At 40.1% G+C, this 17,384-nt stretch overlaps 1 protein-coding gene across 7 annotated transcripts in view; it reads right to left on the bottom strand.

Moving 5' to 3' along the window:
* Positions 1-17,384, bottom strand: part of CHL1 (cell adhesion molecule L1 like) — a 244,699-nt gene that overhangs the window by 96,993 nt on the left and 130,322 nt on the right. For all 7 annotated transcript variants that reach the window (XM_058166233.1, XM_058166232.1, XM_058166235.1 and 4 more), the window contains 2 exons: positions 13,095-13,277; positions 1,255-1,360 (listed from right to left, as the gene is read on the bottom strand). In XM_058166233.1, the coding sequence (XP_058022216.1) occupies positions 1,255-1,360; positions 13,095-13,185 (197 nt within the window). In that variant the 5' untranslated portion in view covers positions 13,186-13,277. The remainder of the gene's footprint in view (positions 1-1,254; positions 1,361-13,094; positions 13,278-17,384) is intronic.

The raw sequence follows: 17,384 nt of genomic DNA, 5'->3' as shown, positions 1-17,384 counted from the left end.
TAAAATTCCTTATGCTACTAGGCTCAAAATTCTCAGTTTGGATAACTTAGCACTCTGCCGCTTGCGGTCAGACCTAGGTATTGCATACAAAATTATACATAGTAATGTTTTACCTGTAAATAATTTTTTCTTCTTTAATCGCAATAATACGCATGTGAACAATCGCTTTAAACTCAATGTAAATCGTTCTAAACTTGACTGTAAAAATATAATTTCTGTAATAGAATTGTCAAAGTCTGGAATGCGCTACCTGATTCACTTGTCTCAGCTACAATTTTTCACAGTTTCAGTCACAAATGGACTTCCGTGGACCTTACTTCATACTTAAGTGGTTAGTAGAGGGGGCGTGCATAAGTGCACTAATATGCCTCTCAATCCTGTCATTGCATTTTTATTCTCTTATTCTTGTTCTCATTTCTGTTTGACAAATTCCAATAAATAAATAAAATAAGTGACCTGTATTTCATGACCTCACCCTGTAATGACTTGCATTTCATGACAGGTCAAGTTCCTTCTTGTTTTGATAAAAGTTTCCTAAATGAATGGGGAACATAATGAATGGTCTGAATGGGGCACAGTGGGATTCTCAATGTTTTTCCTTTCCCAAATTTATATTGCTTCTGCACTTTGAGGTCTATTTGGGAAAAAATGTTCTATGATAAAAATTGAAAATTGTTTGTATTATCTGATCATTTCCAATTTAAGTGGTTAGAAGTGGTTAGTAGCAACTCGAATTCTACATGAGGATGTCATGCTGTTACACACTTCAATCCTGAGGTTAATGTGGATGCTGTTAAGCACAGATAATGAAATTAAGACACTGAGCAAATCCTTTCAGGCTGATTTTATATTTTATTTGTGACTGGTACCATTGGCCATTCAATAATACAGGTTATTGGTCTAAAGGTTAAGGCACCAGGCTAGAGACTGGGATACCATGAGTTCTATTTCCATTTTAGACAGGAAAACTTGCTGGATGACTTTGGGCCAGTCACTCTCTCTCTCTCTCTCTCTCTCAGTCAAAGTTATCTCACAGGGGTTTTGTTGTGGAGGTATATCTTAGAAGAGGAAGGAGTATTAGGTATGTTCGCTGCTTTAATTATAAAAATAAAAGCTGGATATAAATATAAATAAATAATTACAAGAGGGAGAGAGATAAACATTTTTTGAAAGAAAACAGTGAAAAATAAAGGTTAAAAAAGCACTAAAAGAGAAACAAATGTGCAAGAGTGTCCCAAATTCAGTAACACTTACATTGGTTGGGGGTTTCCTTTAGCTTCACACTTGATTGAAAATTCATCATCAAAAGGGAAAGCAACCTGATCCGCTGGCTGTGTTGTTATTGTTGGGAGTTGTTGCACTGAAATACACAAAGGTAAAATGATTGCACAAATGAAACCTGAAAACCCTTTATGCTTATACCTTGACTTTTTATTATAGAGAAAACCAGCTGGACTTTAACAGGAATTTGCCCTGGAACAAAAGCAGCTAGTAAAAAATATCTCCATTGATCCAAAAGTTTGATTAGATAAGTAGCAATCATTTTACAGGAGAGTGAGGTTACTGTAGTGGTTGAAATGGGATTAAGGCTAGGGACACTTTGATCCTGGAGAAGACTCTTGAAAACATTACGAATAACCAAGAAAACAAATTAATTCTGATTTTCCACCAGAGGCACAAATGATCTGGCTTAAATCAGCATATTTTGAGCACATTATGTGAATACCTAGATCATTTCAGAAATTCATATTGCTAGGAAAGATGGAAAGAACAAGAAAAAGAGGACAGATAGCAGTATGATTTTTTTTTTTTTATTATAAAAAGTTTTTATTGGTCAAAAAAAATTTATGCAAATACATATCAGGTATGGTAAATTTTCATTTTTCTTATACATGATAAGAATTTTACTCAAAATTTTAAACACATACAACAGCCATATGGCAAGCAGGTGATACGAAGTAGCTAAGTTTCAATCTTACACAATAAGGAAGGGTCAAGAATAATCATAATATCATACGAAAGAGAATAAGGAAAACCAACACAATACCAAATATCTTTGTCACTTCCTAGTTTTGGATCTCAGAACTCTGGGTTCAGCCTGACCCAACTCCAGGGCCGCAACAGCGGCAGCCGCCTCCGCCCCATGGTCTATAACCTCCCTTCTTCAATTCCTGGGTCATCTAAATCCAGGAGGGCTTTGTGTTCCTCCACGTAGGCCGCAGCCTGCAATTGTACTAATTTTTTCGTAATGCCCTCCCGGAAAATCATCAATCCCTCTGGCATCAGCCATCTGAAGCCCACTCCTTCTGGTACAATTTGCTTGATAAAAAATAATATTTCTTTCTCATTTCACGTACCTGTCTGGGAATCTGCCTCAGAATGGCTATCTCCCTGCCCCTATAAGTCAGTGCCCCACTCCTATGTTTTCTAAGAATTTCATCTCTCGTCTCTCTTTTCACAAATTTGACATGAACCTCTCTAGGAACTGCATGCGTGCGTGCATATTGTGAATTAACTCTATAAACTCGATCCACATCCCAATTCATAAAATCAACACCTCTCCCAAGAAATTCTCCCAACAGTTTAGTCACAACATCTCTCAAGTCTTCTTGGTCCACTTCTTCCAAATTTTGAAACCTAAGAAAATAAGACATTTTATCCATCTGTAGTCCAAGCACAGCATTGCTTGTCGTCTCCCCTCTTTTCTGCACTGCCCGCATCTCACCCTCCAGACCTTCCACTTTCTGCTTATTTTCTGCTGAGACTTGTTGAGTATCCTTTAAATCCTTTTGGATAGTCACAATTTCTGCTCTTATTTCATCCAGTTTCTTGTCCATATTAGATAACTTTTCCAGAATTCTCTCCATTTCTCCAGCAGTTGGTCTCTGACCTTTGCCATTTAAAAAAAAATTTTAAATCCTCAGGCAAGCACAGTATCCTTATAATTTCCTCCGGATCCACCAGGGGCACTCACAGGAGCAACGAGTCCAGAGTACAGTTAGTCAACCAGGAAGCCGAAGGGAAGTGATGTCATCAAGATTCTCATAGTGAAGGCGGAAGCTGGACGCCACCATTGTTCCCCAGAGGGAGGGGGGGCCTCAAACCCTCCCTCCTAAATTTCTCCATCACCTCTTCTCCAGAGCTCCACAAAACCGGTAATCTTGTTATTTTAAGTTCTCCTCTCTCCAAAGTGATTCGTACTCCTTCCAGTCGCAGGGGAGAAAAAACCCCCCCGCACTCCGGAGTACTCCACTCACATTTGCCGATATCCCCTTCCCTTCTTCATTCCTCAATTCTTCTCCGTTCCCTGTTCACCACCAGGCTGCTGCAATTATAAATCCAAAGCCCCGGTGTCACCGAGCACAGCGGCCCAGGCGACGACCAAAATAATGGCCGCGGCCTGTGGCCTCCGAACCCCGCCGAGCCTAGGACGCGCCAGCATCGGTCCCCCCAGTCCTGTATATCGGCTGGGAGACCCCTGGCGAGCCGTCCGTGCGGCAGGTGTCCTTTTCGGAACACCTGGCCCCTAAGGGCCTCGGCGGCGGCCGGATTCGGACACTGGAGGCAGGAGAAGCCTTCCAGACGTCCGTTGCCACCGGATACCGGAAGTCGTCTCTCGACAGATAGCAGTATGATGAATGAACTCAATTATAGCAGTGGATGCTGTAGATCTGAAAGACTAGGTTGGGGACAGATTATCCTGGATAAAATCTATCTTTGTAGGCAGACACCTTATTCATTGTTCACTGGGCAACTTCAGAACTGAACTGAACTGAACTGAACTGACAAAGTTGTTGCTATCAAATAAAATGACAGGAAGCCACTATATATTGCCTTGAACTCCAATGGAAGGATAGGTATCTCTACAGTATCTACATTGTTTACTTATCTAAACTTATCTCAAGGGTCCGAGCTCCGGACCCTTATCTCAAGGGTCCGAGCTCCGGACCTAAATCAGTATTAAGACGCCACTCCCTTGGAGGCTAACTGGCTTTATTTAGCCAGACTCTGGCACACAATGAGTTCTAGCAGCAAAACAGCAAAATACAAAGATGCAAAGTCAGCGTAGAGAGCATCCGTCTCCCAGCACATTTTATTAAGGCGAGCCATGCCCTTCCACTGGCACTGGCCTTGCCCTGTTGTCAGCTGTGTATTAGCCTGCCCAGTAGGACACCATCTGGCCATTCAGTGACCAGGAACAGCTGATCATCAGGCTGGAACGGCTGATCATTGACTGGTAGCTGGAGCACTGAACCCTGGCAGGCTGCTTGCCTCACATCGCCCTGCCTCCCTGCTGCACTGCTGATACAAGGCTTGTCCTCCGCTGACCAGCTGGTCCTCAGCGTTTCTTGGCATGCTGCTACAGCATCTCCTATATCCCCCATCACCAATGCTCCGTCCCACCCCGGTATGGCAAACCTCAGGCTTCAGGGTTTAACAATGGAAGGATGGGTATCCCTGCAGTATCTACATTGTTTATTTATCTAAACTTCTATTGTCTGGTAAAATAATTCTACAGGAAAATTTTCTTGGTAAGCACCAGAATTATGAGAAACTAAAAAACAACATAGTATATCCATGGATAATCTTGTAATAATATATAAACTGCCTTCCAATAACCATCTATTATTAAGTATGAGCATATGCTCAAATGTCTTTATAATAGTGCTTCTAGGGCAACACTGCAAAAATCCAAATGACTTTAGTGAAGAGATACTAAAATCTCTATCTGGTGGTTATCCAGTTTTGTGCAGCCTACATCTGGTAGCCCTATTGTACAATGCAACCACCATTTTGCTGGACATTTTTAACTTCTCATATTGTAGCTTCTACAATAAAGCAAAAAAGTAGAATATAGAAAATGGCAATATTACCACTGGCAATCTAGGATTTGAATTTGTAGGTTTTTTCCCCTTATAATTCAAAGTCCGCAGCAGCCTTACTTCATTATTTTTTATGTTTTTTGAATGTGCTTTTTAGTTTGGAGACGAGAATATAAAACCGAACCTGAGAAATAATTAGAAATAAATACCTACTCAAAATATCTGAAACACTATAACAGCAATGCTATTCAAAAAAGAAAAAAAGAAGACATAATACAGTAAGATAGCACATTATCTTTCAGGAAGTGACACAAAGTTGGAAAACAGATTTCAGATATGAATATACTGTGCTTCCTAAGAGATCTTGCATATCTTCCATTCATTTGCTTTGGCAGGATCAGAAAAATTCCCCAGCAGTGTTATTCAAAAGGAATTTCACTGAAGGGAATGATCTCAAGAATTACATCTTAACCTTTTGTAACTGAGATAAAAGGAAAAGAAAAATTGAGACATTAGTCTGAGAAATTAATTTTTACATTAATTGTGAGGTTAATACATTTAGCCTTTCCATTTTCAATCAGTCTTATTACATATTTCAACTGCAACTACATTCTCTGCTGAAAGGAACATTAATTATCAACTTCAGAGTTTAGTACTGTCGCTTTAAAACTTTGATCCTATGAATAATACACTCCACACCAACCAACGTTTTCTCCCCATAACTTTATCAGTGTTGCATTATTGCAATTCTTTAAACACAGAGAAAGAGAGAGAGATTCCAACATCAAGCTATTTAGCTTGTCCTTCTTTTGGTCATGTATATCCACCGTTTCAGTATGCTTTGGACTGTCCACGCTATTAAAGCAAACAATTTAAACAAAATACAGTATTGATTCATGTGGCTTCTTGAAATTATACTTTTGCATTAGATCAGGGGTGTCAAACTGACAGCCTATAGGACGGATGCATCATGCACAGGCCACGCCCACCCCAGCTCCGCAAATGGAAAAAACATCACAAAACATCATGTGACAGCAACGTGATGCCGCAAGGTTGACACCCATGTGTTAGATAAATATGTTGTTCTTGTTTCTTTTGATCCCCCGCCCCACTTTTGTCAGTGAAATATATATTTTTTAATCTTATCCAATGTTCAATAAGTAAACTTTGTAGTCTCCTGATTGTTCTTATTGTTCTGCTCTGAACTGTTCTGGTTTCTCTGAACTTTTCTTTAAAGACTTTTCAGTTATTCCATTTTTATGTGTTTGGGCCCTAACAGAAGATGATACAAAGAAACTTAAGTTTGGTCTCCTGGGAATTATCTTGGTGGGGTCTCAAAGTTTGTATTCTCTCTCCCATGTTACGTGAACATGAAGAATGAGTTGGAGGAAGAATGAGTTGGAGGAAGACTTGGTGTTAACTGCATTCTATGTATTGATGAAAATCACTTGTACTTCAAACATTTCTTGAACGTTTTGAGGGCCTCTGCAAAATGCCTCCTTATAGTAAAGGACCAGATGTGAGAAAATGATCTCAAATGGAATTTGGACAAGGCAGAGTTTGCTGATTCCAGGTGCTTCAGCTCCAAGGTTCAGGTGATGTGCCTTTTCTGAGTGGGGGGGGTTGTACTCTACCTTAAAGAACAAGTTTTCATTCTGAGGATTCTCCTTGATACTGGATAGCCTAATACTAATACTAGCAATAACAAGAAGGGACGTGGTGGCTCAGGGGCTAGGACATTGAGCTTGTCGATCGAAAGGTTGGCAGCTCAGCGGTTTGAATCCCTAGTGCTGCCATTAATGGGGTGAGATCCCGTTACTTGTCCCAGCTTCTGACAACCTAGCAGTTTCAAAAGTACGTAAAAATGGAAGTAGAAAAAATGGGGACCACCTTTGGTGGGAAGGTAACAGCATTCCGTGCACCTTTGGCGTTGAGTCATGCCAGCCACATGACCACGGAGATGTCTTCAGATAGCGCTGGCTCTTCGTCTTTGAAACGGAGATGAGCACCGCCCCCTAGAGTTGGCAAGGACTAGCACGTAGGTGCGAGGGGAACCTTATTTATTATTTATTTATTTATTAATCATACTTTTATACCGCACCATCTCCCGTAGGACTCAGGGCGGTTCACAGGCATATTAAAATAAAACAATATAATAAATAACCAATATAAAACCCAATTAAAACTAAATATTATAATAGCCAAATCACTAAAACGGTAAAGACTGATTAAAAACCCATTAAAATTTAACTAAAATATTTTATTCTTAGGCTAGTCCAGCTCGCTGAAATAATAAAGTCTTCAGTTCACGTCTGAAGGTCCGGAGATAGGGAAGTTGTCGTAACCCCGGAGGAAGCTCGTTCCACAGGGCCGGTGCTCCCACAGAGAAGGCCCTCCCCCTGGGGGTCGCCAACCTACATTGTTTGGTCGACGGCACCCTGAGGAGGCCCGCTCTGTGGGAGCGCACGGGTCGTTGGGAGGCAATCGGCGGCAGAAGGCAGTCTCGTAGATATCCCGGTCCTAAGCCATGGAGCGCTTTAAAGATGGTGACCAAAACCTTGAATTGCACCCAGAAGGCTACCGGCAGCCAGTGTAGGCCGCGCAGAATGGGTGTTATATGGGAACAATGCGGTGCTCCCTCTATCACCCGCACGGCCGCATTCTGGACTAGCTGGAGCCTCCTGGTGCTCTTCAAGGGGAGCCCCATGTAGAGAGCATTGCAATAGTCCAGGCGGGAAGTGACGAGGGCGTGAGTGACCGTGCGTAAGGCGTCCCGGTCAAGGAAGGGGTGCAACTGGCGAATCAGGTGAACCTGATAAAATGCTCCCTTGGCGACGGCTGTCAAATGTTCCTCTAAGGATAGCCGATCGTCCAGGAGAACGCCTAAGTTGCACACTCCTCCCCTGGGGGTCAGTACTTCCCCCCCACAGTCAGCGATGGTGTAAGCTGACTGTACCGGGACGCCGGAACCCACAGCCCACTTAGTCTTGGAAGGGTTGGGTCGGAGCCTGTTCCTCCCCATCCAGACCCGCAGAGCCTCAAAAAACCGGCCCATCACTTCAACAGCTTCATTGGGGTGGTTCAGGGTGGAAATGTACAGCTGAGTATCATCAGCATACAGATGATAATCCACCCCGAAACCACGGATAACCTCACCCAGCGGCTTCATATAGATGTTGAACAGGAGAGGCGAGATAACAGATCCCTGAGGCACCCCACAAGTGAGACGCCTTGGGGTCGACCTCTGCCCTCCTGCCAACACCGTCTGTGAATGGTCAGAGAGATAGGAGGAGAACCACCGATAAACGGTGCCTCTCACCCCCAATCCCTCCAATCGCCACAGCAGGATACCATGGTCGATGGTGTCAAAAGCCGCCAAGAGATCTAATAGAACCAGGACAGAGGAACAACCCCTGTCCCGGGCCCTCCAGAGGTCATCCACCAATGCGACCAAAGCCGTCTCGGTGCTGTATCCGGGTCTGAAACCAGACTGGAATGGGTCCAGATAAACAGTTTCCTCCAGGTATTGAGGAAACTGATATGCCACCACACTCTCAACAACCTTCGCCAGAAAGCGAAGGTTGGAGACTGGATGATAGTTCGCTAATACAGGGAGGACGATAGGTTGGAGACTGGACGATAGTTCGCTAATACAAGGTCCAGGGAGGGCTTCTTGAGGAGGGGCCTCACCACCGCCTCTTTTAAGGCGGTGGGGAAAACACCCTTGAACAAAGAAGCGTTGGTAACTCCCAGGAGCCAGCCTCGTGCAACCTCCCGTGTGGCCAGTACCATCCAGGAGGGACACGGGTCCAATAAACATGTGGTGGGATTCAACCTACCCAACAACCTGTCCATGTCATCGGGAGTCACAGGATTGAACTCAGCCCAGATAACATTCTCAAGACTCATCCCCGCCATCCCACCCGGGTCTATCCAATCAGTGTCCAAGCCGTCCCGAATCTGAGCGATTTTATCAGATAGATACTGTACAAAATCTTCAGCACGTCCCTGTAAGGGGTCCTCCCGAGCCTCCTGAGTAAGCAGGGAGCGGGTCACCCTAAACAGGGTGGCTGGGCGATTATCTGCCGATGCGATGAGTGCGGAGAAATAGTTATGTTTCGCTGCCCTGATTGCCACTAGATAGGTCTGAATATATGACCTCGCTAGTGTTCGGTCAGGTTCGGAGCGGCTGGACCTCCAAGCGCTCTCTAGGCTTCTTTTCTGGCACTTCATCTCTCTCAGCTCCTCGTTATACCAAGGAGCTGGTCGAGTTCATCGCCGGGTCAGAAGCCACAAAGGCACGATGCGGTCTAAGGCGCCAGCCGCCGCCTCCTCCCAGGCGGCTGCCAGTTCCTCGGCCGAGCCGTGGGCTAAATCCCTCGGAAATGGCCTCTCTGGGTCCATCAGGCGCCTGGGAGGGAACATCAGAAACCTCTCTGGGTCCATCAGGCGCCTGGGACGGAACTATTAAACCGGTTCCATCTCCCTGCGGTGAGGTGTAGCGGTCCGAAAGTCTAGCTGAAGAAGTAAATGATCTGACCATGACAGGGGTTGAGATATTAATTCCCCTAACTCCAGATCATTTAGCCACTGTCCCGAGACGAAAATCAAGTTCAGTGTGTTACCCCCGACGTGGGTGGGGACATCAACTACCTGGGTCAGGTCCAAGGCCATCATGGAAGCCATGAACTCCCGAGCTGCTGTTGACGATTCGCCCACCGACGGCAAGTTGAAATCCCCCATGACCATAAGTCTGGGGGTCTCAACCGCCGTCCCGGCTATCATCTCCAGCAGCTCGGGCAGGGCTGCCATCACGTAGCAAGGAGCCAGGTACGTAATCAGCAAGCCCACCTGCACCCCCCAGCCCCACCTCACTAAGAGGGTTTCACAACCGGCTATCTGTGGGACAGCGACCTCCCTCGGATCCAGACTCTCGTTAATGACAACCGCTACCCCCCCCACCCCTACCCTGGGCCCTCGGCTGATGGAATGCGCGGAAGCCTGGTGGGCACATCTCAGTAAGGGGAACCCCCCCTTCCGTGCCCAACCAAATCTCTGTAATGCCCATAAGGTCCGCTCCCCCCTCTTGAATAAGATCGGATATTACCTTTACCTATATCCATTTGCTATGGAACTTATCAGGTCTTCCTTATGTTTGTCTTTCTGAGGTCAGAGTTCAAGCTCAGCTGAGCATCTATATGGTTAGAGCTTTAATGAGCCAATGTCCTTTTTGGTTTTCAGTAGCATGGTTTCATAAGCCCCATTATTGCAATACCCACATGATCCATATCATAATTCCAAATGCCACCATACTTTGGATGGGGCTTCCTCTCCCGCTTTCTCTCTCTGATGAAGGGCTCTTTATGAGGTGAGGGCATTCAGTAAGCTACCTTTGGTGTGTGTGGGGGTGTGGGGCTGTGGGGGTGTGTAGACCATTATTATATCCTATCAACTTTATAAACATTAAAATTCTAGAGGAAAAAAAATCAGCCATTCTTCTAGTGGCTCAGATCGATCCTGGTAATGCATTTTTGGATTACAGACAAAAATGATTCATAACATGTTATTATCCTGTAATACAAGTCCTTTGTTGTATGTATTTCTATAGTAAAAGGGGGGAAAAACCCTTTCCCATCATGCCTCGGTCTAATTTGTAAATATCTATTTTTAGAATAAAAAATATTTAAATATTATTTAAATATTTCAAAACAGATTACCTCCCTAAGGACAGATTTCTAAACTAATATTGTTTTTTAAAAAAACAAACGAACAAAAATTTTATCAAGGTATATAAGAAGAAAGATCATTCTTCCAGAAGTATGAAAGCTGTTGGACAATGAGTATAAATCAGATCAAATTATATCACAATTCTTCCAGACTCTACAAATTACACAGTCTTTTCTCTGGATTTGTAATATAATTCAGAGAAAATGAGAATAAATCTTTCACTGGAATTAAATTGCTTAAAAATTTAAAATATGCATTATACAGTTGCACGCTTTTAAAATGGGAAATGTTACATCTAGGTCTTGGTGTGACTTAGTATATCTCCATAGAATCCACCCACTATGGCCAAACGATGGCATCTTTATTCAAAACCATACACCCTCAGAAGCAGAATAGATGGACTCACAACTATGCAAATCATCTATTTCATAGATTTACATTCTTTTATTATGCTGAAGAAATTAAAGTGTTGTGAATCTTCACATAACCAAACTATAAAAATGGAAATTGTACCCTGAGGAGTAATTGACCATAATAGAATTACCACTTTGTTATAAATTACAGGAATGAATATTAGAGAACTGGCTAGAAAGACTTTAAACCTAGTGAACTGGAAAACTCACTGCTCAAAGAGAATGTGGTATCTTGCTGCACCATATGGTACCTCTTCATCTACACCGCCAATGGAACCAGGCTTTGCCTATCTTGTTTATAGCCAAATATGATTCATGTTTATTAAAGCCATTAAAACCTTCATTAACAGAAATTAAGAATTCAGATGGAAAAATGGGGTCAAAGCAAGGTCATGTAATTTGAGGAGATGATTCTAAATAATGGGTGATCTGGAATCCAAATTTGCAATTTATAAGAGAATTCAACCACCAGCTCTGAAAAAGGTAATTCGTGTACTGTGAACTCAACACCAAAAACCTAATTGTTTTTCCACAGTCATTAGAGGTATACAAATCCTAAACAAACACCTCTCTATGAATGATTAAAGTAGCCATATCAGCTGGAAGGTCCACAAATCTGAAAAAAAAAGACATGGCTGCTTTAACAATTCAAGGCAAGGTGTTTCATACGCTCTTCTATACATTGCAAAGCAAAAGATTTCTGTATTATACTCACATTTAGCTTTCTGAGAATAGTGTTCTCTATGGGACAATATTTCTTTGTACACAATTTTGTCCTCTCTGCTTAATAATGGCAGTCTACAGTCAAATTAGACAAAATAGTTTTCTGCTACCATGGGATGCCTAATGCTAAGGCAGAAAATTGGCTGATATGAGATTGTGGTGGGGGAAGCATCCTACATATAAAGATACATTAATATGCTTAGTGAAAAGTAAGTATATTAGTTCTCTCTCAGCAGAACAGATGGGAACCATGAAGCTTACACAAGAATTGTTTTGACACTTTTTTCTTACTAAGACACTTTTAACTTCCATTCTTCAGCACTGACTGCTTGATTTGGGATACTTTGATTGGGTCAATTTCACCATAAGCATAAATATTAATAAGTGTTGGCTGTATATAACAACAGATCTAAAGTATATCATATTTTGGTTGACAATGACAATGCAATTATTAAGATGTAGTAGAAAGGGAGGGAGGGAGGGAGGGAGGGAGGGAGGGAGGGAGGGAGGAAGGAAGGATAAGCTGAGGAAGTATTAAGACTTATTTTTTATCATCGGTCTATAGAAAAAAAAATCATCTCAAAAGTTCTCATTAGAACTTGTGAGTTATCCAGTATATGACAAGCAACAGCAGGTTTTCACATAAAAATAGATGGGAATGGAACAGATCTCTAGAACTTCTACATATTCTGTCATTAATAAGTTAAAATTTAGAAAGTGAGATGAATGATGTAATTGAAAAGAAAAATAAAATCCTTTATCTGTAGTATGAACAAAATGTGATTTTCTATTTTAGAAAATCCAATCCCATATCTGCTTCAATCCTTTTAAAAAATTGTATTGTTCCATTATTTCCAGTTCTTTCTTTTCAGAGACAAATGATACATAAGCTGCTTTTATTGAAAGGTATAGTTTTATATATTGCAAGCCACATGAATGGCAGCTAAAAGATATTATAAATAGATAAATAACAATACGATCTATGGAAAGCAACAAAATAATTGTTTCATTAAATACTCTTGGCTGATATTTTTCTGGAATAAATATTCAAAGAAACATTGAATCATATTACTTATTGCCACCAATTTTTTGGATAGTAAGTTTTTCTGTCATGTCTGGATACCTAAAAAATTCTAGTGAAACTCCTGTCTAAATTTGGAAATCACACAGCTTTAGTGACTGATTCATAAGGAACTTCAGTCACTCATCTATCTATATGCTACATATTTGAAGCTTTTGCATGAATCATAAGGAAAGAAAACAAAACTTGCAATTCTGTCACACAGAAATTCTCCAGAGGCCACACTAGAAAGAAAACAACAACTCAAAATGGAAACAACACATTCGTAAGATCTAATCTCCCAGTAATCACCAGTAGAGGAACATTCAGCAAATAGCTATAACTTACCAGTAAGAGGGATTTCAATAGCTGCTGCCAAATTTAATAAAAAGAGAATCAGGCACACAGAAATCCTTTTTGTTTCTAATGACATCTCCATCTCTCTTCTGTAAACATGAAGTCCAAACAGACTGAAAGATGCCTCACAATCTTCCTGTTTTGCACACTGAATACAGTCCTGGAGAGCAAAATCTGAAAATGAAGCACACAGACAGTCACCAAAATAAACTTAAGCAACAATTCAGCTGTAATTATGTTAAGAAAATGAAGAAACAGGCAAGATTTATAAGCAGAAGCATAAATCACAGCAATATACAGATTGTAATTTATTCTTTTAGCCTCCTGTTTTCATATTCAGAAAGGGAGGGGGGGAAACAAAATCAATTACCCCAAACAAATCTAATTACTTTCCTGCTTGTATACAAGGGGAAAAAATGGCTAACATATTTGGCACACTTCTAACCTTCTATTTGTTTTCTTTTTAATAGAGATGTAGAGAGTGAAAGCAGTTTTAAAAATAAGCTATTTATCATGGCAGTTCAGTTATTTTATTTTGTAATACAGGCTAGAATTATTTTACTATTCCCCCAACATTCTAGCAGGCACACCTTAGAATTTTATTAAAAATTAAACACCTCTGGATAGAAAATGTGCTTTCTCACCAGGCATATTCACAGTTAATGTTGTCTACCACAGTTATCTTAAACTGAGAGTCAATAATTTAAGGTCGATACAAAGACACCATTACTTTTATAGCTATTGTAAAAGACATTGGAAGCACAGAAGCTGGAAGATATAAAATGTAATAAAGAACCAAAAGTCTATATATCATTTTGCCTGCAGCTCACTGACCAAGGTGGAAACTAGTAGTTTGGCAACCAGCTGCTACACTGATGGAAATCAGGTGACCATTTATCTCAGAAGAAATGTTCTGGATTGTAATTTGTACTTCAGAAAAGCCAGCTATCTTCCAGTTATATCTGACAGAGAGAAGGCAGTCAGCCAGGAAGTGACACTTAGAAAACCCTAGAGAGACAATGAGAAACAGCTGGCTGACCAGCAGTTATTTAGAGGGTGTTACAGGCCATTGGTTTATAACTGGGTAGAAATTATGGAGATTTGGGAGGGGGGGTGGATTTGTTTACTCAACACAGGAATTAAAGCAGAGGGGCTTTGATGGCGATTTATATTCAGGGTTGTTCTCCTTTCCCCGGTCTCTCTTAAATAAAAACTGAAAATGAATAGAAGTTAAACTGGAGATGGAGCATATTCAAGCAATATTTCAATTCAAATTAACTACATCTACAAATGATTGGATTTAGGAAGTGTTACATTAAAAATGTCACTCAGTCTCAAAGCTAACTTGGTAGGCTTTGGTAGCTCTTGATATCTTCATAAAGTCACAGCCTATTGTAATATTCTATCACTAATGTAATCCATCATGAATCATGCATAAACAACTGACATAGCAACTGTTGTGTTAGGGCTGTCTCACCCATATTCAGTTAGGTGCTCTACCCTTACCTCATCCCACCCTTCATTTTCTAATTTTTCCATGTATATATTGCTGTTTTCTTCTTGAGACTGTCATTGGACTTTAGAGTTTCTGCCTAAACAGCCAGAATTTAAGAGCATAGAAGGTATACTGTCTTAAATTATTGTTTCTTCTGTCTTAATAGCTCTTTTTATAGCATCGAACAAAGACAGTACATTATTTTGACTAACCATTACACATTTTGAAAGAAAACCTGAAGTAATCTTCAACTTACAGTTATGTTCATTTAAAGATGGTTCAAAGTTAAAAGCGGCTCACAAAATAGTGATTTATGACCTGTCTTCATACTTACGATTATTGCTACTTCTCCCCCACAGTCAGGTGATTGCAATTAAGTCATTTGGCAACAGGCTTGAATTTACAATCTGTTGCAGCATCCTGTGGTCACATGATCAGAATTTGCAACCTCCCCCAGCTGGGTTCCAATAAACAATGTCAATTGGGGAACCTGGATTCTCTTAATAACCATGTGATTTGCATAATAACTATGACTGTAACATTGGGTCTGGTCACATGACTTGCTTTACAACTGCACCAACTTATTTTAGAAATTCTGGCCACCATTGTGGTTATAAGTTGAGGATTGTCTGCACTACAATAATCAAAACCATATCTAAATAACAAAAGAGTACTAAATGCACCAAATGAGCATTCAAGTCACTTTCCTCCTAAAATCACACCTTTGGCACCAGAAGAGGCATCTAGGCATCTAGGGATATAGAGAACTCCGTAGCCTTCGACAAGACCTAAGTTTAACTCATAGAATCATCTACTGTAATATCCTTCCTGTTAAAGACTACTTCAGCTTTAATTACAATAATACTAGAGCAACTAATAGATTTAAACTTAATGTCAACCGCTTTAATCTAGATTGCAGAAAATATGACTTCTGTAACAGAATCATCAGTGCTTGGAACACACTACCTGACTCTGTGGTCTCTTCCCATAATCCCAAAAGCTTTAACCAAAAACTTTCTACTATTGACCTCACCCCATTCCTAAGAGGACCATAAGGGGCGTGCATAAGAGCACAAACGTGCCTACCGTTCCTGTCCTATTGTTTTTCTTTTTTCTTCATATATATATATATATATATATATATATATATATATATATATATATATGCTTATACCTCCTTATATTTCCTCATATATATGTTTATATACTATATAATCTTTTGTGTGATGCTTATATATATTGTTGTGACAAATAAAATAAATAAATAAAATAAAAATATTAAGAATGCATTAAAAAAAGATTTAGAACTTGTTGCCAGAGATAATTCCTGCTCATCTGAAATCTCATTTTAAAAAAGTATCCATGACACCTAAACAAAGACACCAAAGGAAAATTTAACATGTATCCCTGTACACCTGATATTTTTTCTTGCAAAGAATTTAAATCTGTCTGTCCCTTTCTTTCGCTCTTCCTATCGATATCTATGCTGATATATTCATGCTGACACATAGAATTTTAGATTGCACATTCTCCTATATAAACAGAGGCACTTTTTTCTTTTTTAAAAATAATTTTATTAAGAATTAATAAAATGAGGGGAAAACTATGAAAAATACAAATGAAAAAAGAAGTGGTATATTCTGATATCAGTACAACTGCAACATTGGAAAATACAAGGTAAACCGCTCCAAACGTGATTGCAGAAAATATGACTTCAATAACAGAGTGGTCAATACCTGGAATGCACTATCTGACTCTGTAGTTTCTTTCCCCAAATCCCCAAAACTTTAAGCTTAAACTGTCTACTGTTGATCTCACCCCATTCCTAAGAGGTCTGTAAGGGGGCATGGAATAGTGCACCTGCGTGCCTACCGTCCCTGTCCTAATATTCCTTTTTACTTACTCTTTTCATGTATCCAAATTATGTTTCTACTTTTACCTGTTATCTTATATATGATTGACAAAATAAATAAAATAAAAATAAAATGGTGGTACATACCTAATATCCGGAAGGCATAGTGCTACAATGGTTAAGGTATGAGTCTGGGTCTAGGAAAGCCTAGTTTCAAATTCAACCCTAAATTTCAAACTTAGTGGGTGATCTGGGACCTCTTATCATTCAGTATAAAATGAAAACCACATCGAATTCTCAGAGAAAAGATAGTATACTGGTAATAGTACAAATAATAATGCTCACATAGAAAATTCAATATTATATTTCAGCAAATAGGGCTTAAATAACAATAAAACAAGTTCCTTGAATACTTTATCTCTAAACCTTTTCTTCTCCTTTTGTTCCTTCTCCTCCATCTCTTCTTCTAATCTAGACATATTTTCCCAAATAGATGAGTTTTAATACCTCATCTAGAATTTGTACTAAATGCACCATTGGTGTCAAAGGCTTTGACCACCATCATTCATAGTCTCATTCATAGTCCCTCCACCTATCTATCTATCTATCTATCTATCTATCTATCTATCTATCTATCTATCTATCTATCTATCTATCTATCTATCTATCTATCTATCTACTCTTCTATTTCCCCCAAAAAACACATGATAAACTATATCCAAAATATATTGCTCCAGGAATATGTTTCAACAATGCCTTACTATTTATCATACTTGAAAATGATCATGTTCTATCAAATAGCTTGTAGCTTTCTGTTCTATTCACAGAAGGATATAGAAGACATTTATTGTAAGCACAGTAAACATACCTCCTTTCAAATCAGATTTGCTTCAATTGAATGCTATTTTGATTTCTAAGAACCGATGCCCAGTGT

This window comes from Ahaetulla prasina, chromosome 2 (genome assembly GCF_028640845.1).
Source record: "Ahaetulla prasina isolate Xishuangbanna chromosome 2, ASM2864084v1, whole genome shotgun sequence".
NCBI classification, from domain to species: Eukaryota; Metazoa; Chordata; class Lepidosauria; order Squamata; family Colubridae; genus Ahaetulla; species Ahaetulla prasina.
Note: the sequence above shows the minus strand (reverse complement) of the source record. Positions and strands in the feature narration are given on the sequence as shown.